This window comes from Lepidochelys kempii, chromosome 2, assembly GCF_965140265.1.
Source record: "Lepidochelys kempii isolate rLepKem1 chromosome 2, rLepKem1.hap2, whole genome shotgun sequence".
In the NCBI taxonomy this organism is placed as follows: Eukaryota; Metazoa; Chordata; order Testudines; family Cheloniidae; genus Lepidochelys; species Lepidochelys kempii.
Genome location: NC_133257.1, coordinates 36,470,142 through 36,494,904, shown reverse-complemented (window position 1 = coordinate 36,494,904; position 24,763 = coordinate 36,470,142). Strand labels below are relative to the sequence as shown.

The following is a 24,763-nucleotide window of genomic DNA, read 5'->3' as shown; positions in this document are numbered from 1 at the left end:
TTAAATAGAAATCTAAATGAAGAAAAGGAAGAAGAAGGGATAGAAGGAATGTGTGCGAAAGTTGAGAGGCCTTTGTTTATTTCTTCCCTTACAGCCATATATTTCCTCTTGAAGGTACAAGATAACATTTGTATAGTTAGAAAGGACTGTTAGTTCAGGATGCAGGAAAAAGAAAATGAAACCATTTAAAATATCTCAGGGTTCAATTGAAGGTACCGTGGTCTGCAATCAGCCCTTTGTGAGAGTTTAATGCAAGTATATATGATTCAAGGGTGAGCTATTTCATTGTATCATTACCTTATAACTTCTAAGTAAAAATATCAAAATTTCATATTCAGGGGCCAAAAATCAGACCAGTTAGGCACCACAGCTCTAGTACAACTCTGTTATTAATGTAATTCACAACCTGAATTCTTGGTTTTGCATCTGATGTCATATCTTATAAAGGAGACACAGTCCATTCCCTCACTCTGTGCTGATTCTCTACCATCTGGGGCTTTTGACTTAAAGTTTCATTTACATTTAGGATGTACTGGTTCAGTGTGGTTTAGAATTTGTTTAGCTAATTAGCACTGATTTTAACACACTACAAACTTGGAACTAGACAAATAGCCAAAAGGAGGTTACTGTACATTTGATGTGTATACTCAAGCCCTATTACTATTAATATGTGTGTGTTATAGAAAAGTAGGTCTTTAATGTTTATTTGCATTGGCTCTGACTATTGTAATAGCTTATAATTCATTAATAGGAGAAAAAATTGCCATAGTTTAGCTACAAATGTGCACGTCAGTTTCAAACTAGGGGAATTTCACTTGCATCAGACTTCAATAGGCACAAATGACAAAAGGAACAACAGAAGCATAGTAGTACTAAGCACCGAGTTCTGGAAAAGGTAGTCTCGAGGTTTCCGTTAGCTTCTCCAGTTACACTGAGCATCTCAGAGTAAACAGTAAAAATGGCTAGCTCAACTGTTGCTATTCAGAATTTTCCTAAAGCTAATTGTTTCTTCCTCAGTTTAATCAGGACTCCACAGTAGGCATGGAAAATTGCTAATAAATATGAGAAAGAGGAAAATAGATGATATGCAACACACACGATCCATTCTCAGCCTCTCAGATCAACAGCTCTACAACCCTGTCTCACCCTCTGCTGTAACTGATGATAAATATATCTCTGTAGTTAAAGAGTCTATGATGCAAGTATGCCCTTGGGGTCCAAAACAGCACTCTTTAATGAGTGCATTATTCTCTATCCTTTCCTGATGCCTGTATCTTCGCTGGTAGCCAAGGAGTTCATGCTGGCTAGAGTACAGCTGGTGAATCCATTCTTTGTCAATTCCAAGTCTATAAAGACCCATCATTAAAATTTTATTTTTCAATTTTCAGATATTTCTTGGTACATATAGGAATCCAACTAACATAAAAATTAAAATTACACAAAACATTCACTACATAACCTGACATATAAACTTACTCTTCTCAGTCTTTCAGACAAACATCTGAACAGATTAACTTTGCATCATGTCTTGTTGGTTAATATACTTTTCACCTTAGATCTTAGTTCCTCCAGTGCTACTGACACATCTGGCTATCCACTTCTTCCATTGATTACAGTCATTCTCTAATTGTGGGACTTCTTTCCAGGTGTTGCCAGCGCATTCAGTGTCCTCACTATCTTCTGCTAAAAGAATTTTTTTTTTTGGCGGATACAGATTAACACAGCTGCTACTCTGAAACCTATCTTCTGCTAGTTCTTCCTTGGCCTTCCTTGCTTCCTCTTTCCTCCATTGCCTACTCAATGTAATGCTTGCTTAGCATGTCTCCAATCTTCCATACAGTGTACATGTCCCAACCACCTCAGGCTTCTTTCTTTGATGACATTTTCTAACATGTCCTGCTCTATCTGTTCCTTTCCTCTCACATTTACTGTTTTCTTTCCATGAAATGTAAAATATCTTCCTCAGCCTTTTTTGATGGGCAGCCTCTAATCTTTTTTTGTTAGCCACTATCATCGGCCACTGGCATAGTTCAGTATTATCAAGCAGGGGTGTCATAAATATAAAGGGAAGGGTAACCACCTTTCTGTATACAGAACTATAAAATCCCTCCTGGCCAGAGGCAAAACCCTTTCACCTGTAAAGGGTTAAGAAGCTAAGATAACCTCGCTGGCACCTGACCAAAATGACCAATGAGGAGACAAAATACTTTCAAAGCTGGGGGGGGGGGGCAAAGAGTTCTCTCTGTGCGTTGTTTTTGCCGGGACCAGAGCAGGAATGCAGGTCAGAACTCCTGTAAAGTGTTAATAAGCAATCTAGTTAGATATGCTTTAGATTTCTTTTGTTTAATGGCTGGTAAAATAGCTGTGCTGAATAGAATGTATATTCCTGTTTTTGTGTCTTTTTGTAACTTAAGGTTTTGCCTAGAAGGATTCTCTATGTTTTGAATCTGATTACCCTGTAAGATATTTACCATCCTGATTTTACAGAAGTGATTGTTTTACTTTTTCTTTAATTAAAATTCTTCTTTTAAGAACCTGATTGTTTTTTCATTGTTCTTAAGATCCAAGGGTTTGGGTCTGTGTTCACCTGTACAAATTGGTGAGGATTTTTATCAAGCCTTCCCCAGGAAAGGGGGCATAGGGCTTGGGGGGATATTTTGGGGGAAGACGTCTCCAAGTGGGCTCTTTCCCTGTTCTTTGTTTAACACTCTTGGTGGTGGCAGGATAGGGTTCAAGGACAAGGCAAAGTTTTTACCTTGAGGAAGTTTTTAATCTAAGCTGGAAAGAATAAGTTTAGGGCATCTTTCATGGAGGTCCCCACATCTGTACCCTAGAGTTCAGAGTGGGGAAGGAACCTTGACAAGGGGTGATAATCCCTAAGCAGAGAACCTCTCACTGAAAATGCTAGTGACCATCATCTGTGAAAGAGCAGATTAACCAATCTTTTACCAATCCTAGTAAGTTGGGCTGCCACATTCTGCACCAACTGAAACCGCCAGGTGTCTGGGGTAGCCTCATGAAGAAAACTGTATGCATATACAACTGCAGGAAAGTTTGCATTCGATGGAAAGGGTTAATAGCTTCTGGCTGCCAAACCCACCAGGGAGTCACAACAATCCATCTGAATCTCTCTGTGGACTTTATAAAGATTAGTTAGTTAATTTAGCCTTGTATCACCCCAGGGAGATAGGTAGGTGGGGTATACATAGTAATTTAACATTAATCATATATTCCCATTTCTCAAACATTTCAGATGTTTCTCACAAATTTGTATGCAAATCCAGTTATGAAGTGGGGTTTTTCAGCCCTCAAGAAACTAGCTAATTCCAAGTAGATGACATCGGAGAACTTGTTAACTTTTAGGGGGGACGCTGTGATGTATAGAAAGTAGCTGCTGAGATAAAGGCTGGATATGGGACTGAATCTTTGGTGGTCTTTCTCTCTACCAGACATGTTCTTTGGCTGCACTCCCGATATGACTTGTTTCCCACAGCTTGCAATTCCTGGTCCTTCTCTGGGCCAGGCAGTATTCAGGAGAGGCTGGAATTGCATTAGGTGAAGCCAAGGGCTTGGAAGAACTAGCATGGAAGCCAACCATGAGGAAACTGGGATGGTAGTATAGGTGGCAGGGAAGACGTGTGAGGCTGTAAGCCCAAATATGTGTGTGAGGTCTAGCTGCTAGATGGGGACGGAAGAGAAAAAGAGTGTGCTCAAGAGAGGAAGAAAAAAGGAGAAGGAGAAATCTGGGCCTCCTGCATGGATTGGAGAAGAGAGAAAGAAAGGAAGTTGTCATAAATATAAAGGGAAGGGTAACCACCTTTCTGTATACAGAACTATAAAATCCCTCCTGGCCAGAGGCAAAACCCTTTCACCCGTAAAGGGTTAAGAAGCTAAGATAACCTCACTGGCACCTGACCAAAATGACTAATGAGGAGAAAAGATACTTTCAAAGATGGAGTGTCGGGGGGAGGGGGGACAACAAAGGTTCTGTCTGTCTGTGTGATGCTTTTGCTGGTACCAGGTCAGGAATGCTCTTCAGAACTTCTGTTAAGTTAGTAAGTAATCTATCTAGAAATGCGTTAGATTTCCTTTTGTTAAATGGCTGGTAAAATAGGTTGTGCTGAATGGAATGTGTATTCCTGTTTTTGTGTCTTTTTGTAACTTAAGGTTTTGCCTAGAAGGATTCTCTATGTTTTGAATCTGATTACCCTGTAAGGTATTTACCATCCTGATTTTACAGAGGTGATTCTTTTACTTTTTCTTTAATTAAAATTCTTCTTTTAAGATCCTGATTGCTTTTTCATTGTTCTTAAGATCCAAGGGTTTGGGTCTGTGTTCACCTATGCAAATTGATGAGGATTTTTATCAAGCCTTCCCCAGAAAGGGGGTGTAGGGCTTGGGGGGATATTTTGGGGGAAGACGTCTCCAAGTGGGCTCTTTCCCTGTTCTTTGTTTAACACTCTTGGTGGTGGCAGGATAGGGTTCAAGGACAAGGCAAAGTTTATACCATGAGGAAATTTTTAACCTAAGCTGGTAAGAATAAGCTTAGGAGGTCTTTCATGCAGGTCCCCACATCTGTACCCTAGAGTTCAGAGTGGGGAAGGAACCCAGAAGTACTAAAGACAAATTGTCTTCCATACCTTAGTACTGAACACTAAACATGTAGTTTCTGAGGAGCTAGTGAATAGGAGCAGCAAACAGAGGAGTTTTGCGAGGGACTTCTCCATGTGAAGGAGGAGTGACTATGTGACTCCTTGAGATGGGTTTATTGTCTGTTATTTTGTTGTGTGCTTGCTGTATGCCAGATTGACTGAAGTTTATAGTGTGGTCTGTTTGAGGGGGCCGTGCACTGAAAACATCTGCTCAATGTGCAGCGGCAGTCAAAAAAGCTAACAGAATGTCAGGAACCATTAGGAAAGGGATAGATAATAGGATGGAAAATATCATAATGCCACTATATAAATTCATGGTATGCCCACACCTTGAATACTGTGTGCAGTTCTGGTTGCTCCATCTTAAAAAAGATATATTAGAATTGGAAAAGATACAGAGAAGGACAACAAAAATGTTAGAGGTACGAAACAGCTTCCATAGGAGAGATTAAAAAGAGTGGGACTGTTCATCTTGGAAAAGAAGTGACTAAGGGGAGATATGATAGAGGTTTATAAAATCACGAGTGGAGAAAGTGAATAATGAACTGTCATTTATCCCTTCACAAAAGGAGAACCAAAGAAGTTCATAGAGAGCAGGTTTAAAACAAACAAAAGGACATACTTCTTCACACCATGTACAGTCAACCAGTGGAACTCATTGCCAGGGAACGTTGTGAAGGCCAAAAGTATAACTGGGTTAAAAAAGAACTAGAGAAGTTCATGGAGGATAGGTTCATCAATGCCTTTTAGCCCAGATGTTCAGGGAAGCCTCTGACTGCCAGATGGTGGGACTGGACTACAGGGAATGGATCACTTGATAATTGCACTGTTCTATTCATTTTCTATGAAGCATCTGCATTGACAACTGTTAGAAGACAGGATACTGGATAGGTGGAACATTGGCCTGATCGAGTGTGGCCATTCTTATGTTCTCCTACTGTGCCTAAAATTTCAGCAGATTTCCATTTAATATTTTAGTCTAGACAATTCATTTGAAAATACAGTATACATAAATCAATCACAAAAAAACCTGCAGTTGAACCAGATATCAGGTGTACAGGGTAACTTGGTTACCTCATACATAATGCCTGATTGCCTCCCATGCCTTTCTGACAATAACTGCTTTTTCTCTTAAAATGAAAAGCAAACAAACATAAAACCATACGCAATTGTTATTTCTGTTTGTAAGATACTCCCTTATTGTCCTTACTTTGAAGAAGCCCTCCTTTTTTGAACTCCTGCCCATTGGCTCAAATAACTATCAACATTCAATTGTGAGTGGACATTCAGTCACACAAAATGTGGTTGCCATATTGATGTGCTTTCCCTCCTTCCCTTTCTCTAATAAAGGCTTTTATCAAAATGTACAAGATTGATGGATTGAGTCTGGTTGTGGGAATGTGTATGTAAATGTATTTCCTACTGTTTAAGCCCTCCTGGGGAAGCACACTTAAGAAAGTAGTTTCATTAGGCCGTGTTTGAACTCTGAACAATGATGCTGAGAATCCCTAATTGACAGAGAGAGCATGGCTAATGTGAACTTTCAGGTTGAAACCCTTTTACTGTACTGGAGGGTCATCCTTTATATTAAGATTGAGCTAAATTAGTAGAGTAGTGTGTGGAAATATTTGGCTTGAGGATAAACTAAGGAGCTCATTTTCTTATAATATTTCTTCCTCAAGCAACCACCTATTCTTTTTAAATTAATAAAGATTATCAAATGTAAATCAAGGGATTTTTTAAATTCTTACTGTGACATGAAAAATCCAGCAGAAAACAGAACTTGGAAGTCATAGGTACTGCTGGGTAACCTTTTCATAAACATTTAAACCGTTAGTTAACTTCTCTAGCTTAGGCCTCTGTTGATATATCATCTTTCTCTAATACAGTGACACAATCTAGAGCTACCCTAGCTCAGAGTTTGCCCGTGTTTTCATTATAAATCTTGTTTTTCAGGGGCTTCTAACAACCATAAAATATTCTTCTTGACAGAAACTTGGCAGTAAATTTTGAGCTTGAGAGAAAACCCATAATTTGTTTGTCTTTTGCTATATTTGATTTAACTTGGTTTGATCATTGTTGATTTGTAGAAGGGCAAACAAGAAAAAGAAGAATTAAAAAAGCTTTGCCAGGTCAGATAGACCTCAATCCTATTTCCCAGAAGTCACTGGAAGTTTTGTCACTGGCTTCAGTGAAAGCAGCTATTGACCCTATTTTTATTTGGACTCCCATAGTTTAAAAACAGCCTCATGTGAAAAGGTAACAATAGGTAAAGTATATTTGTTCATTATGGCTGAGATTTTCATAGGAGCCTGCTTAAAAGGGAGTTGAGTGCCTAACTTCCTCAGGCAACGTCCCAGTCTGTACAGACTATTTGATTTTGGGCGCTTAACTGCTGTTCCTTAAGATTTTAGCAGGAATATACTCTATACTATGCTTGTAGTATAGTATTCGTTTATTCTGGTTAAGCATAGAACGTGGTGTGTATAGACATTAAAGATTATAGTTTTTCAACATTGTGGAGGAGTGGATCCTCTGCAGCCTTTCAACTTAATTGCTTGAGGATTTTGGGGTCTCTTCAGAATTTGGAGACCATACCCCACTATTCTTCATAGCCTACTTATGCTCTGTTCCCCTTAGAGAGAAGCATACATTGAAAATGTATGAGGTGAACTTGTAGAGAAACACTTGTGGAATGACAGTGAGAAAAATCAAGAGATAGTACTTTTGGGTAGAGTGCTGACTGGAAAGAGACTTGGATCTGTGAGCAGAAAAACTGTCTCCTGCTGTTTGATTCCTACTCTGTTCAGGAAAGCAAGACTTCATGTACATTCTTTGTATGTAAATAGGATTGCTTCAAATAAATACCTGATTCCATTTTAATCAATTTCTCCTTCTAATGGAAACAACCCACAAGTACTCCAGAGTTGGCTAACCAGTTGTGCCAAAAGGGTAACAGTATATCAGTCATTAATTAATGCCTCACTTGGAGGTATTCAGATACCACAGTCTGGGTATGATATACACATCTCAATAGAATAGAATATATTGTGGAAATAGCTAATAATTATAATACCTCACTGTTGAAAGGTCATTTTGATACAAATCTGCTCTTATAGAAGACCATGAAAATGTATAGCATTCTGTGAGAGGAAACTAAACAAGAGTTTTTTCACCGAGTGAAATATTTTTTTTCTCAATGGTACAGACTGTTAATGGGCAAACCAGAAAAAGATTGGAGTGTGGTTTGGATAAGAACATTGTGAAAATGAGATGCATCTCCTAGGAGGCTATTCCAGTGGCAAACATTGTACAATCAAACTTTAAAACAAAAAAATTGGAAGCCGATCTGAACCACATGACTGGAAATCTTTCCAGAGCACACTTTCTTTTGAGACTTTCACTACTTTTAGCTTCCTGTTGGGGTGGAAATGTTGTAAAAAAAATTTCTTTTGCTATTCTAGCAACTCCAGTTCTGGCCAAATCTCAGAGTGGAAAAATATAACATGGGGAAAAATACACGGAAACAATTTATAACCTCCAAAATGATTTGGTTTGGTTTCCACTGAAAAGAACATAGGATAATTCATAGGTTTGCTTATTTTTTCCAAACTGATTTGTCCATGCCAAGTTTCTTCTGATCTTCTTCTACTGGCATTATTACGAACTGAACTTGCATATCAATGAGATGATTAACCTCCTCCCCCATTCCTAACCCTGAATTTATTTATTTACAGTTTGAATATTACGATAATGATACTAACTAACATTGTATTGTCTTTGATAATATACTGGTTGATTTTGGGAATTAGTATGGAAAGCTTGCTATACATTTTTACATAACAAATAGTTGGTAAAGAAGCATATAATGTATCTGATAGCCTGACACTTTTCCCTGACTCATTTCTGCTGGGTACTATACTTAGCCATGAAATGCACTTACAGTATTCTCAGTAATAAAGAGCCTGCTGTTAGGATAGAGAAATTTCTGAGCAAAGACCAGTAATGGTGCTCTCCACTAGTCAGAATGGACAATTGAACATATTTTGTCTTAATATACAAAGATTTGTGATATACAAGTTTTATCTGTAGGAAGCAAAGAATTATATATTTTCATGCATTATTCTTAATTTCAAGATTTCACACATCATAAACCCACTCAAGATTTTAATGTTTAATGCTTAGTCATTTCATTGAAGTTATTCATTGCATCTCAAAATACTATTGGTGTACAAGGCAATAAATGTCTCCCATGACAATGGGCAATTATTCTCTTCGTGGGCAGGCCATTTGTCCACTTGTAAGCCATACAGTCCTGTTTTGGTAAGATTTTTCCTTGTCCAGTACCAGACATGGTTTTGTCTGGTATCAGAGCACTCTGTTTTGCCCCCACTGCCCTGATTTCACATACATGGTATGTGTGCGACATCATGGCAGCGGGGGGTTGGGGGGGAGGGGCATGCTCTGCAAAATGGCGTCCTCTGTGCAGCATGGCCTCACATGTACTGTGTGTGCAAGGTCATGCCAGTGAGGTGGGATTGAGGTTGGTGTCATGCTGTTCTGGCAGTACCTGCCATGTCTGGTATTCTGGGGGTGCATTAATGACCACCTGATCACTGTGTAGTCTCCCAGACACTACTCTTGGGGATATTATTGGTTTATATGTTTTAATAAATAATAATTCTGCTCTATTTCATTAACTTGCATAGTGTTTAGGGTATTTGTTTGAATGCATCATATTGCACTGGTAAGGGCAAAATATGGATGACCTAAATGGTCTTTTTCATGGAAAAGGTCAATTTCTATGATAATTTTTTCAGAACCTAATTTAGAGCTTTATATTTTAAATGAAAGGAGAGCATGAAGGAACAGAGCATATGTAATGGACAGAACAATCTTTGGCTTTCCTGGAATTGTTGCTTGCTGCAATGAAAAAATAAAAATATTTTCTTAACGGGTATATAGAAATAAATTTTGAAATGTGTAGTTTCAGCTGTGATTTCCATTGACTTTACTCGGAGACTAATGGGTAAAACCCTGCTCAACTCTGGGAAGACTGAACCATATTCTTTGCTGATTTTACACCCAATGTAATCTCACTGATTTTAGTGGAAGTACATGTGGTAGAAATCAGTGCCAATTTAGGCATATCTGGGCTTACACCTTAATATGCTACAAAATCCGGTCTTCTAAAATAAAAATAAAGTATGCATGTTCAAATAGGATATCATAAATGAGCACCAGGTTTTTCTGATTATACTAAAACATTTGAGTAAAATCTTTGATTTTCTCTTTTGCCATTTTTGTATCTGTTCTTAATCCTTCTACACAGGACTTAAGTTTGGTGTTTTTAGGCCTACTACACTTGAGTGCTTTTCATGATAATTTTGGAGTCTTCAAGGCTATATATACACAAGTAGTTGAGGCTCCGTCAATAATAACTTCTGGTTTCAGGTGTTCAAAAGTTGACTGTAAAAAGTTCTTTCAAGTTTAAAAGGAAATAAAATTCTTTTTACAAGTACAAAAGGTCATATAGCTAAATATCCTGGGTTGTTTTGGTTTTACCCTGAAAATGGGCAAATATAGGCTGTAAAAGCAGTATTATCTTGTATTATTTTGTGTATGTGTTCTGGCTACTTCAGGATTGTCTGTATAATCACCACAAATGATACCTTTAGTATGAGTATGAATATTCAAAGTGCAGGAGGGATTTTTTGAGCTGTGAGAAGTCAGAGGTATACTTATAAAAGCATGAGGATGACACTCTGCTCTAGAACACTCCACAGGGGTCTTACATTCAAAAGTTTGTGTGCGTGTGTAAACTATTGGTTTTGGTGGAGCTAGGAAGAAGACCCAACAGCTCTGCCTCTTGGTTCTTCTTCAGGCTGCATCTTCTGGGGAGTATTCATAAACCAAAGCCAGGGTTCGGTGCCTAGAATTTTAAAACCACACTTTGGCCAAAAGTATCAAACCTCAGTGTTTAATGTTAGATACCATACCTAAATCTATGTTTAGGCATCTAAATGAAAGTGGACTGGTTTTCTGAGGTGCTGAGTAGCTGCAGCTCCCTTTGGAGCCCTTTGGAAATACAGGTGCTTAGAGCCTTTGAAAACAAGGCCAGTTTTATTTGAACGTTTACATCCGCATTGAGGTGTCTAAATGTAAGCAACTAAACTGGAAAAATTTGACCAGAATCTAGATATAGAGCACAGCAGTTATATAGATGACACAAATAATGATTGTTTTGAAAATTATACTTTATTATGCCTTTAGTTCATGTACTAAAGAGTCTTAAGTCATGGAATTGAGAATCATGGAATACATTTCCCTTTCATATAGATATTCTCTTTTGACCTGTGTCTAAACAGGGATTTACAAGATAGATCATATCGCTACAAGGGAGTCTTGCCATTTATTAAGGAAAATAACAATTAATTTCTAGAGAGCCCTAAATATATATTTATATGGTATGGGTGAAATTCTCCACTGGTCACTGATGGCATAACTCTGCTCCCATTGAAGCCCCATCAGGAGGGTGCAAATGTAATGCTTTAGAAAATTCCACCCTACATGGTTACTTAGGAAATAATTTATGTATAATACAGTGGGTGCTCTTATGAAAATTCCTTTTTCCCTTTAAAATATTTACAGTTTTAGCTGTATTCCCATTTGTAGGAATACCAGAAATATTGGAAATATTGTATTTAATGATAATAAATTAAAAGGAAACATTTTATGTAATTTAAAACTTAACTACTTTACATGAACATAGAATCATAGAAATGTAGGGCTGGAAGGGAGCTCAAGAGGTTATCAAATCCAGCCTTCTGTGCTATGGCAGGACCAGGTAGACCTAGACCACCTCTGACAGGTGTTTGTCCATCCTATTTTTAAAAAACCTCCAATGATGGGGATTACACTAACTTTCTTAGAAGGTTATTCCAGATCTTAACTACCCTTATAGTTGGAAAGTTTTTTCTAATATCTAAGCTGGCTGCAGATTAAGCCCATTACTTCTTGTCTTATCATCAGTGGACACGGAGAACAATTAATCACCGTCTTCTTTATAACAACTTTTTACATATTGTGGCAAATTGCTGGCATGATTATGATGGGTCCTGCACTTTCTCTTCGGGGGGGAGGGGGGGCGGAAGAGGGGATTCAGGACACAGTTTCCTGCCCCTGAACTAGGCTATCTACTGTCCCACTAGTAACCCAGAGAAGGGTAGTGGAGAGGGAGGGACCCGGGCCCGCCCTCTACTCCGGGTCCCAGCCCAGGGACCCTAGGGATGGTGGCAAACCACTTGAACTAGTGCTTCCTTCCCCTGGGCTACTTCCCTCTCCTGCTCTTCAGCTTGTGGGGCTTCCTGCCCCCTCTCTGCACAAGCCTGGTCTCTCTTTACCTAGGGTCTTGGACTCCTAGCCAGCCATGGCACTTCTCCAAACTGCTCTCTGCTTCTGCTCCAACTCCTTCCCCTGGCTGATTGAAGCAGGGGGTTTTTATCAGGTGACTGGATTCCGGTGCTTTTAATTAATCTATAGAAACCTTTTTTCCTTCTACAGGGAATAAGGCTTCTTCTCATCCTGGGACTTACATCTCTTTCCTATATCACTCTCCTGCTGCCTTCTGGCCATGCTGTATCACAATATTTGAAGACTGTTATCAGGTCACCTGCTGAGTCTTCTTTTCTTATGACTTACTGTGTTCAGTTTATTTACCCTTTCCTCTTAAATCAGATTTTCTAAACCTTTTATAATTTTTATTGCTCTCTTCTGGACTCACTCCAATTTGTCTACATCTTTCCTAAAATGTGGCACTCAGAACTTGACACAGTACTTCAGCTGAGACCTCACTAGTGCCAAATGGAGGAGGACTGTTACCTCCTGGGTCTTATATACAACACCCCTGTTAAGATACCCCAAAAATGACATTAGCCTTTTTCGCAGCTGTGTCGCATTGTTTCAGCAGTACTATCATCTCGCCAGTTTTTCCCCATTTTGTAGTTGTACATTTGATTTTTCCTTCCTAAGTGAAATGCTTTGCATTTATCTTTATTGAATTTCATCTTGTTGAATTCAGACCAGTTCTCCAATTTGTCAAGGTCATTTTGAATTCTAATCCTGCTCTCCAAGGTGCTTGCAATTCCCTTCTTCCCCCAGCTTGGTGTCATCTGCAGATTTTATAAGCATACTCTCCACTCCATTATCCAAGTCATTAATTAAAATATTGAACAGTACTGGACCCAGAACTGACCCCTGCAGGACCTCACTAGATACATCCTCCCAGTTTGTCAGCGAACCATTGAAAACTATTCTTTGAATATGATCTTTCAACCAGTTGTGTACCCACCTTACAGTAATTTAATCTAGACCACATTTCCCTAGTTTGTTTATAAGAATGTCACTGGGAACTGAGTGGAAAATCTTACTAAAATGAAGGTATATCACGTCTACTGCTTCCCCCCGTCCACTAGACTAGTAACCCTGTCAAAGAAGGAAATTAGGTTCATTTGGCATGACTGTTCTTGACAAATCCATGTTGGTTATTCCTTATAATCCTATTATCCTCCAGATTCTCTACAAATTGCTTAATAATTTGTTCCAGTATCTTTCCAGGTATTGAAGTCAGGCTGACTGGTCTATGATTCCCCAGGTTGTCTTTGTTCCCCTTTTTAAAGACAGGTACTATGTTTGCTCTTCTCCAATCTTTTGGGACGTCACCCATCCTCCAGGAATTCTCAAAGGTAGTTGATAAAGGTTGTGGGAATGCTTCAACTAGTTCCTTAAGTACCCTAGGATGAATTTCATTGGGTCCCACTGACTTGAATACATCTAACTTATCTAAATCTTCTTTAACCTGTTCTTTCACTATTTTGGCTTGCATTCCTTCCCTCTTGTTGTTAACAATAATTGTGTTGAGTATCTGGTCACCACTGACCTTTTTAGTGAAGACTGAAGCAAAATATACATTAAACACCCCAGCTTTATTGATGTAATCAGTTATTAGCTCTCCTTCCTCACCAAGTAGAGGACCTACATCTACATCTTTCTCTGTTAAAAGAAACTCTTCTTATTGTCTTTTGTGTGCCTTGCTAAGTGTAACTAATTTTATACCTTTGCCTTTCTGATTTTATTCCTATGTGCTTGACCTGCTATTTTGTACTCCATAGCAATTTGTCCATGTTTCCACTTTTTGGTGTCTTCTTTTTGATTTTCAGGTCATTAAAGTGCTGTTGCTGGAGCCATATTGGTCTTTTACTATTCTTCCTATGATAGATGACCATGGCTTTGAAGAAGTCCTTTCATAGTAGGGTCTAATCCTGTTTTCAGTGAAATCAAGCAAAACTCCTATTGATTTGAATGACAGCAGGCTCAGACCTTTAAATAATAAATATTTAGAATATGTAAACTTCTAGAGACTTTCATGAGATTTCAGAGTGGTAGCCGTGTTTGTCTGTATCAGCAAAAAATATGAGGAGTACTTGTGGCACCGAAGAGACTAACAAATTTATTTGCGCATATGCTTTCATGGGCTAAAACCCACTTCGTCGGATGCATGCAGTGGATACATACAGAGAACATGAAAAAAATGGGTGTTGCCATACCCACTATAATGAGAGTGATCAGTTAAGGTGAGATATTATCAGCAGGAGAAAAAAAAAACCTTTTATAGTGATAATCAGGATGGCCCATTTCAACAGTTGACAAGAAGGTGTGAATAACAGTAGGGGAAAAATAAGCATGGGGTAGTTTTACTTTGTGTAATGACCCATCCACTCCCAGTCTTTATTCAAGCCTAATTTAATGGTGACCAGTTTGCAAATTAATTCCAATTCAGCAGTTTCCCGCTGGAGTCTGTTTTCGAAGGGTTTTTTTGTTGTAGTATTGCCATTCACATATTTAGTAGTCCTGTTGCTTTAAGGGCAGTTTAACTCTGACTCTAACCATGGGTCCAACATTAGTATCTCCACAATGTACATGTTAAACAGAGCTTAGCTGGACTTTCAAATTCCAGTTAAGTCTGTAAGGTTGTCAGTTATATCTGAATTTCCCACCCCCAACTCCCCACAGTTTTTCTTATTTGTAATCTGAGCAGATATGATTGGGAATCATTGAGGATCTTAAATGTGACCAGAAATACAAGAAGAACTGATTAAGACTTTTTTTCAGAGAACCTCAGAATAATGGGGGATCTTATACACTATATGGACTATGTATAGACGGAGTTAAAGAAAGATTTTCATATTTTCCCCCTGAATTTTGTCCCATTGGGATCTTAAAACCAAGCCTTTGTTAAGGCTTATTTCAGTGCCATTTTTATGTATACATAAAGAGGTTTATTTTAATTTGAAGATGTTTGCAGGGCTAAGGGATTGATACTGAAGAGTGTACATACATTTCAAGCTTTCTGTTTTTCATGCAGTGCTTATTGTATATTAGGGAGTCGCACATTTCATAGCTTGTGCGGGCTGAGCTTGTTGCACATGCAAGATGCTCCCTGCATTCCTCCGTTCCACTATATGAGCTTCCTGTGTGCCAGCTTCCGATCCCCTCCTTTTCAAGGTCTCCCTGCCAGTTCCCACAATCTTTTATCTTCCAGATTCTTTGTGTATCCCTCCCCACCTCCCATAACAAGTTCTCCCATTCTTTCCCTAAAGCAGCTGCATTGTATGTACCTCCTTTTCATTTCTCCCCATGTCCTCTATTCCCCTCCATGGCAAGAACTCTGTCTTCCCCATTCCTTCCTTCTGCCATACCAGCATCTCCCATTGCCCCCCAATGCCAGGAGTGGTATGTGCCCTCTTCCCCTTTTCTTCCATGGCCCCCATTCCATCCTTTTCCCCATACCAGTATCCTCCAATCCCCTCACTGGGGGTTCTATTCCCACCCCCCAAACAATTCCACTGCATACCAGGGTACTCCACTCTCCACCCCATCACAGGGGCTACTTACAATCCTATATCCCCCATATCAGGACCCTCCATTCTTCTCCCCTACCTGGGATTCTGTGTGCTCCCTTTTCTCCCTCCATCTGTTGCAGCATCTCCTATTCTCCCCCCTTTATATCAGGCTTCCCCATTTCCCCCGCACATTCCATGGGCTGTAGGGCCCATATGCTCTTCTTTCCCTTTTCTTCCACCATTATTCTTCCTTCTGTCTCGGAGAGAAGTCTTTCAACATGCCAATATGTTATACTATTGAAAGGATAAGCAGAGATGAACAGTGGAATTGTTTTGTTGAAAGGCATAATGGATACTATCTACCAGTTCTGTGATCCATAGACAATTGCAGTAGTGCTAGAGGCTTTTGCTGCTCTAAAGAGATGTCTGGGGCTCCATTTGTCTCCCATTTTCGGTTTTCTGATTTCACTAAAATCAGTAGAGTTTTGACCATTGATGCCTACATCATTCTCTGAAATTTTGGAATTGATGGGATGCATTGTTCAAAAGTTATCATGTTACAGATAGAGAAATGCCATTGAGTAAAGTGTAAGGGCTTTGGAAGCTCAGCTAATAGCCCTACTGAGAGTTAAACCCGATCACCCTGCAAAACCATGAATAAGCTTTGTGTAGGGTAGTTAGTTCTGTGGGATCTGTATGTGTGCATCCCATATGCAATATGATTTGGTCAGTGGATCAGAGTGATATCAGACTCACTAGTCATACTCTACCCTGTCACCTGATGTGAACTATCCCAAACTTCTCTGAGCTGTTTCAATAGCACACATTGAGCCCCCCACAGAGCAATGGTTTGAGGTACAAGGCAGATACAGGCGAGGTGTCTCAGGGGCCTGTACCATGGATTACAGAACCACATAGGTTCTGTTGCCTATTGGACCCTACACTTGCAGCTAGATGCAGGAGGCAGGAGTTGGTCTTGAATAAGAAAATAAAGATAAAATAAAAATTTTCACATATAGTAACATGACATTTATGGTACAAGGAAAATGTTATAAGGCCAAAAGACTTAGGTATATTCTACAATTTACAGAACCTAGATAAATGGGAAAATATTTATATAGCACATAGTCATGTATTATCACTCATTTTTATTGACAATAGCATTAATCCTTTGGAACAACTGCTCAAAAGTATGAGTATCTCTCAGTTTATCTAAGTCAACTTTCTGGTATAAAAATTACATTTTTATTGTATGAAAATATTTTAAAAGTTTGTTATGTATCAAAATACAGTCCATTAATTCCAGGTTTTGAGATAACAATACAATAGCAATAATTTTGCCTGCATTAATTCATGAATGTTAATTTTTTCTATGAATTTTATGCAAAGTTAATATCAATCAATTATGAGTATTTTGTACCTTTTATTTTTCTTAATGATTTATAATCTCTTGACAGGTGTTTCAACATTCTGAAGCTTATTACAATAAAGTGAGATATAGAATTGCACTGTTTAGATGTTTTGTTATAGCTATTAGAGAAAAATCATTATTTTGATCTGAAAAAGGCAAGAAGGTCTTTCCAACAAGACAAACCCATTATTAGGTCAATACTGACAAAGCTGATGCAAGTTACTCTTACTGTCGTCAGCGTCCAGAAAGTTTCAAATGTGTACACATTAAGTTGTCGCATCTTTTTGTGATATTTGTAGGTATTTTCATAAGAATTTCAAAGAACTGTTAATGGTATTGAATCAGTCTTTATATGTTACATATATTGAATATGTATATACACACACACACACACACACACACAAACATGCCGTTTTCCACATTCCATGTATTCCATTGTTTTAGAGTCTCAACTTTCTCTTGAAAACGTTGTAGCCAGTGTTACAGACAAAGGTTATGAATCAGGCAGGATAACCACAAATTTTTAAAAGTTTATTATATCTGTGTCTGTCCTTTCTTTCGCTTTTCCTTTACTTGCACTATCTTGTCTGTCTGATTCTCACAGGAGACATGGATTACAACTGGGTGGACCATACGTCTTGGCATAGCAGTGAGGCATCCCCAATGTCTTTGGTGAGACATGTGGAGCCTTACCATTCAGTTTACTTTATCATTTCACTTTTCCTTTGTTTTATTTACACCTTTGCATGTTTTCTTTTTTGTATCCCTTTTTTTTTATCCCACACTTATAGGGGACAGTCAAAGGGGAAAAAGAAAAACTAGTGAGCAGGCAGTTTTGTCGGATTCTAACACCTTATCTGAGAGACACAAGAAAATGGTGTGCTTTGGTGGCCACTCTTTGGAAGAGGACTTGGAATGGTCTGAGCCTCAAGTTAAAGACTCTGGGGTAGATACGTGTAGTAGCACAACTCTAAATGAAGAGCATAGCCATAGCGAGAAGGTACTGAGATTGTGGAGCCTGCATTTTAAACTTCTCATTTGGTCTTCGTTTGCTCTGTGTCACTCATTAAAACAGTGCGTTTAATAAAAAGACAGGGAGTTTTTAGAGACAATGTAGCATTTCTTAAGGTGCAGAAAAGAAAAACAAAACCAAAAATTCCTGCTTGCTTTGTCACTTTACTATTTGGTAGCACAAGAAAAAAATATTCAGGCACAAAGGAATGTTTGGTCTCATGGTCGCATGATAGTACTTGGTGATGTTACCTTCAATTATAAAGTTATTAACAATGAGGATTCTGTTGGATTGGCTTATATGATTTCCTGCCTATGTGCTCCTGGGGCTAAAATAAAATTAATAGTTTAAATTCCAGGTAAAAAAGGGAGAAAAATTGGTCCATTTGCACAGAAAAGTTGTTTTTCTTTTTTCCCTTTCACTGTCATGTTTGTTCTTTTGTTTTGTTGTCATGCCATTTTTGTGGAGTATTGTGTAGTATTAGAATCTTTGCCATCTGCTTTGATATTTGTTAGTATTGCCTTTCGTTTGGTGGGGATTGTGATAAATCTTTTTAGAGTTATTAGATGTAACGGGAGAGGAGATGTCCTTTGCCAGTTAATTTTGCATGGAGAGGAGCATGAAACTAGTGTATAGTTGTGAAAAAGTACTATGATTACACCAAATAAATGATAAGTTTATTTAGAGTTTTATTCAGCATGTTATAATAATATAAAGTAATAATATGTATGAGTGTGTCTATGTGTGTGTGTGTACACACACAGAGACACACACACACCGTAGAGGGATGATGGAATATTCAAACGTAGCTGTTCTGAATATGTTTAATATGTATGAACTATTATAAACGATAATGTTATGTCAATAAATACATCAGAATGGGGAGTTACTACTTTATAACTTTACATTTAATTTGTCCTTTTGATAATTTTGGAGCACTGAGAGAATGTAAACGTGTCCGAAAGGCTTTACATATTCATAGAGAGGAAAACTGAGATGGTTAGAATGGTGGAAAAGAGAATAAGTTTGAGTCTCAATATATCAGGTTTCAGTTTTGACTTCTACAGTAGAACTTCAGAGTTATGAACACCAGAGTTAGGAACTGACCGGTCAACCACAGACCTAATTTGGAACTGGAAGTATGCAATCAAACAGAAGCAGAGACACTGAAAAAAAATATCAAATACAGTACAGTACTGTGTTAAACGGGAATTACTAAAAAAAATAAAGGGAAAATTTAAAATTTTTTTGACAAGGCAAGGAAACTGTTTCTGTGCTTGCTTCATTTAAATTAAGATGGTTAAAAGCAGAATTTTCTTCTGCATAGTAAAGTTTCAAAGCTGTATTAAATTAATGTTCAAAGCTGTAAACTATTGAAAGTACAACTATAACGTTTTATTCAGAGTTATGAACATTTCAGAGTTATGAGCAACCTCATTCCCAAGGAGTTTGTAACTCTGAGGTTCTGCTGTACTTCCTATTCAGCATCAGGATTATTGTGTTAGACTTCAACATCCATTTTTGTTTCAACTCAAATGTAATGATCACATATATCATGTATATCTAAATATCTGTACTTTTCTACCGTGTACAAAAGAGACAAGGTGGGTGAAGTAATATCTTCCACTTCTGTTAGTGGAAGGGACAAGCTTCACACAACTCTTCTTCAGGTCTGGAGAATGAAACTAGAGTTTCCAAACTAAATACAAGGTGGGACAGATTGTTAAGTATAAGGGTTCAGACAAGTTGTAGGAGACCACTTAAAATGAAATGGGCAATTAGCATCTCTGCACTTGTAGGACAAGGGAGGGTTAGTAGGCATCAGGATGTGTTGCAAATTGTTGTAATGGGCCATAAAACCAGTGTCTCTGTTAAGTCCATGGTTTTTAGTGTCCAGCAGAGTTATGAATTTAAGTTTCCAGGCTTGCCTTTTGAAGGTTTTATGCAGGTTTCCATGGAGGATGAGGACTGAGAGGTCATATGTAGAATGATTACTTAGTGAAAAGTGTTGACCCACTGGTGGTAGGGGTTTTTTCTCTTTTATTATTTTCCTGTTTGAGTTCATTTGATAGTGTAGTGATTGTCTGGTTTTGTTACCCAGGATTTTCAGAACCCAAAACAGTGGTAACTTTACTGTTTCTCTCCAGAGGATGTCAGGAATAAATCAATGTGGGCACAGATCATCCATCTGATAAATAATTGGCACAATGGAGTACTTTCACCTAATCTTTTATAGCTAACTTCAGAAAAAGCACATAACCTACAGTGACTCCTAGTAGGTCACCTATTTTCCTAATTTCAGCAAAACTACTCATTATCTCTTATCATTTGTAGTCATAACAACAATGTGTCAAGACACTTAAAACCAATGTCGCTATTCACTGACTCTCTTCCATACTTATAATCTGTTAACTTTCTGTCCCATCCTCCCATTGTGATAGCAAAGCTGCAAACATGCAGCTGTGTGGCCTTGCCTCTCAGGGCCTAAGATTTTTCTAGCTATGTGATGTTTGGTTTTCAGCTGGTAGTAGATGAATATACAGAATTGCTTACTGCAGTACTGTCCCATCTGGGGTACATGCAAGAATGACAAATTCTTGGGTAACACTCCCCTCTTTGCAGATTGTATATCTTTAATATGAAGATCTGCACACACATACGCAATGAGTTCAATCGGTTACTAAAGAGGCCCAGCATAGGCTCAAAACTCTTGACCGAGACTGAGCAATAATCTTCTTGCTGGCACTCTCAATTTTCACCCCTGATTCTGCCTCATTATAGACCAGACCCCGTGTAGGTTCCCTCAGGGGATACCCAGGGTTTGCAAAAGCATGGGCTTTGAATTTATCTTCCTTTGAATCCAGCATGTCAGCACCAGGAACAAAACAACCAACACCATTTGAAACACCAAAATCACCACAATTGGTAAAGCCAGATTAAAAATCCCTGTTGCCATGGGGGACCAACAATGTCTCCCACCATTTGTGTTCTGAGTTTTTGCTAACCCTGTTTACATGTTTAATTTCATGGGTAGAATGATGGACCGTGACCATAACCAAGACCATACATGCCTCTTGTTTAGCAGCATGTAAATAATTCCTCAAAAGGGAATGTTGAAGCAATATCTGTAAAAGCAGTTCATTCCAATGGGTGCAGTTATTACATCTGAGTACAATGTGTATTTCATTTTTAATTGGCTGTATTTCAACTCAGGCACTTGAAATTTAAAATCATATCCTTCAATAACTAGAACATGGCAAAATCATCTATTTTCATGGGGACCATGAGATACATGATGCACATATTTAATTATAAGAACTGGGCACTAACTTCTAAGACATATACAATTATCACCCATATACATAATCACAGATTCATTTACAAATGGATTAACAGCATAATGACATTTTCCCTCTATTACTTCTAAACATATATTCTGTGGCTGCTAGGTATTTGTGGTGAATTCATATGCAATGCCAGGTTCTTCTAAGCAGACTCCCAATTGTACTTTCTTCAACCCTTGGGCCTCTTCTGTACCCATACCCTATGATCCAAGGGCTCTATCACTATCTCATTAGCATTAAGACTCACTTTATCTCTGCTTCTGACACTAGTAAAACAATAATCGCTCAACATCTTTTATCATATGCAAAATTTACCATTTTCCAATAGGATTGTAAATCCCTCTCAATCTGGATGGAATTTTTCCTAATAATGCTCCTAACTTCCAATGGGAGTATCCCTCACATATCATCTCAAATCATGTCCTTTACCACATCACTAATTCACATCTCCATTTGCATGCATGCCAGGGCTAAGGAAACATTACTCTGGAGGGTACCAACAGCCTGCAAGAGACGGAGATGATCTTTTTCTTGGGATTGCTCCCATTCCTCTAATAACTGCGCCACCCTATTTTGTATGGAGCATAGCTGATCTAAGGATACCCTCAGAGATGTTACTAAATACTTTAGGTGTTGCCCCACTGAATTCATTTTATTCACAATCACTTCCTCCTTTATACTATTAAAAACCCCTACCCCTGTGCCAAATGCTTCCAGTATGTCCCTTTTTACTCATTTCTTGCATGGTCTGGGGACATCATGAAGATTAATCCAATTTTTCCAGCCCTCATATAATGGCTGGACAAACTTTCCAAAATGGGGTTCTATCGTTGAGATATTTGCTAAAATGAGGTTCACAATAACCTTATTCAGGGTGTGGGTTGGATTAATCACCAGTTGTTTCTTTACATTGCTTTGAACCACATATGCTCTGATCAAATTAATTACAGGTAGTTCCAGAATTCACACTTCTATACCTTTTACTCCATGGGGTCCCTGAAGGAGCCATTTTCCTGTCATATTGGGCTTCAAATTAATAACCATTTTATCACGGCACCATTTAGCTTCAATATCCAAACATCCTTTCTTCTTCAAGTGATTGCTCATGTCAATTCCAAATAGGTGTGAGTGTACCACATGCACAGCAGCTGGAAAGATGTTCCCTTAGCAGCACCCTTTGGGTCGATCCAGGTACCCCCTGGAATCATGCCTTCATGGCATGGGGCCCTGTGATGGTTAGCTGGAATGCTTGTTATCTCTAGCTTCAGCAAGCCTTCTCTGTCTCTTAGCAGATTTTTCCTGTAAATAGTTAGTTTGATATAGTTAGTCTTAGTAGTTGTTAGTTAGTTAGCTCTCTCTAGAAGTTTGTCTGGGGGTACTCCCCATCCTCCCGTTCTCCCCCGTTACCGGGGCATGCCTTGGTCCCCGGGGTTTAAACCCTGTGCAGCCTGTGGCATGTCTGTGCCCAGAAGTGACCACACTTCCTCCTTGAAGTGTTTGGGGGAAGCCCACCAGGATTTTGCCCTAGGACTCAGAAGGAGCTTGGCCAGCACCTCAAAATCCTTCTGATGGAAGCTGCCCTCCATCTCCACTTGGACCCAGGGTCAGCTGAGCCGATGCCGAGCACCTCGACATCACTGTGCAGTGCTCCAGCATCATTGCAGCATGAGTCGGCACCGAGGAAGGAGTCGGCACCAGCAAAATTTCCCACATAGGGCCCCTGTGCAGGGCAGTGGGTGGCACTGTTCACAATCCCTGGTTCCCCACAAGAAGAGGAGACCCAAAAGGGGTCGCTTACCCACGCCCAGACTGGCGCAGGAGGAGACCACTGTTGTGAGACCCATGTTGGGCCACGTAAGCTTGGCATGGCTGTCTAGGGTTCCGTCAACTCCTGCCCCACCATGGGACCAGTTGAGTCTGGGCCCCCAGCACTCCCCGTTCCAGGAAGGTTGCGACCACCTGCAGTTGCCTTCCATGCCAGAGATGTTCAAGGCTGCCAGGGACCTCATAGCCTTCATGGTGCCGTCTTTCCCTCCTAGGTGCAACAGGACACTGAGCTCCATCTCACAGGTGCCTGTGAAACCCTCGATGCCATCAAGGGGCAAGCTGGAAAGGGTATCATGCTGATCACCATTCCCTTGGCACCGGTTACCAGTACCTTCCACCAGCGGATAGATAGGAGAGCCACACCAGTCCCCAAGTTCCCGGCACCGCTCCCCGGCACCAGTGGGCACTGCCCCTCTGTGGTCATCCTCCAGTGAGTCCTCCCAGTCAGAGTCGGAATCCTATAGTTGAGGTGAAGCGGGTGGTCCAGGTCCAGCAGACACAGGCAACAGTTCTATCTGGCACTGTGGCCTGAACAATGACAGGCTCCAGCCCAGTGGCCTTTCTGGATCCCTGGGCGTTCCATCAGCGTCAGGGCCAAAACCAAGAGTCCCATTTGCGGAGGTCGGCGTCAGTGGTCTTGGCATCAAATGTGCATCTGGCACCTCACCCGGGTCAGGACAAATCGCACCACACTGCACTGGCACCGACTGCACCGGCCGCACCGGCACTGGTCACACCAGAAGACCAGGCACTGGTGCCAGGGGCAGAGAGCAGGACCCACTCCCTGCTAGGGCTGTGTCCTCATCCTTGCCTGATGAGGCAGTGGCAGGAACTTCGACGGCCCTGCCCTGGGGGACAGCAAGGTGCTCCAGCAGCTGCTGAGAAGAGTGGTGCAGAACCTCGGGATCCAGGTTGAGGAGGTCGCTGAAACATTGGATCTGATAGTGGACATACTTGCCCCCGCTGGGCCCTCCCGTATTGCCCTGCAACTTATAAATACTATTCAGGACACCACTACGACACTGTGGCAGACCCCCGCCTCCTTACCACTGACGGCAAAGAGGACTGATTTAAAGTACTTCATTCCCTCTAAGGGGTTTGTGAATTTTTATACTTATCCGCCGTTGGACTCCCTAGCGGTAGTGGCGGAAAATGAGCAGGAGTGCAAAGGGTACCAGGGCCATCCCCTAAAAAACGGGAGACTAAGAAGCTGAACCTCTTTGGGAGGAAAATTTATTCCACCGAGGGGCTCCAGCTCCAAATTTTAACCACAAGGCTGTCCTCAGCAAGTACAACTACAACTCATGCGGAGGTATGGCGAAGTTCATAGAGCTTCTACCAGAGGACTCCAGGACAGAGTTCTCCTCCTTGGTGGAGGAGGGTAATCTAATTGCCAGTGCTTCACTCCAGGCAGCCCTCGATGTGGCTGATTTGGCCACCTGCACTATGGTCTCTGGGGTAGCAATGCGGAGCAGCTCCTGGCTGCAAGTATCAGGGCTCCCATATGAGGTCTAGCAGACCATACAGGACCTTCCCTTTGAAGGCTCAGCCCTCTTTTCAGAGAAAACTGTCTCATGGCTTCATAGACTCAAGGCTTCAAGGGCCACCCTCAAGTC

General features: G+C 40.0%; 1 protein-coding gene across 49 annotated transcripts in view; it reads left to right on the top strand.

The window, feature by feature from the left end:
- RIMS2 (regulating synaptic membrane exocytosis 2) overlaps window positions 1–24,763 on the top strand; it is a 748,357-nt gene that overhangs the window by 394,118 nt on the left and 329,476 nt on the right. For 35 of the 49 annotated variants that reach the window (XM_073330341.1, XM_073330373.1, XM_073330345.1 and 32 more), the window contains one exon: window positions 17,756–17,964. In XM_073330341.1, the coding sequence (XP_073186442.1) occupies window positions 17,756–17,964 (209 nt within the window). Of the gene's footprint in view, window positions 1–17,568; window positions 17,637–17,755; window positions 17,965–24,763 lie in introns of all 49 variants that reach the window. The other 14 variants (XM_073330357.1, XM_073330391.1, XM_073330372.1 and 11 more) reach the window with 1 other exon arrangement.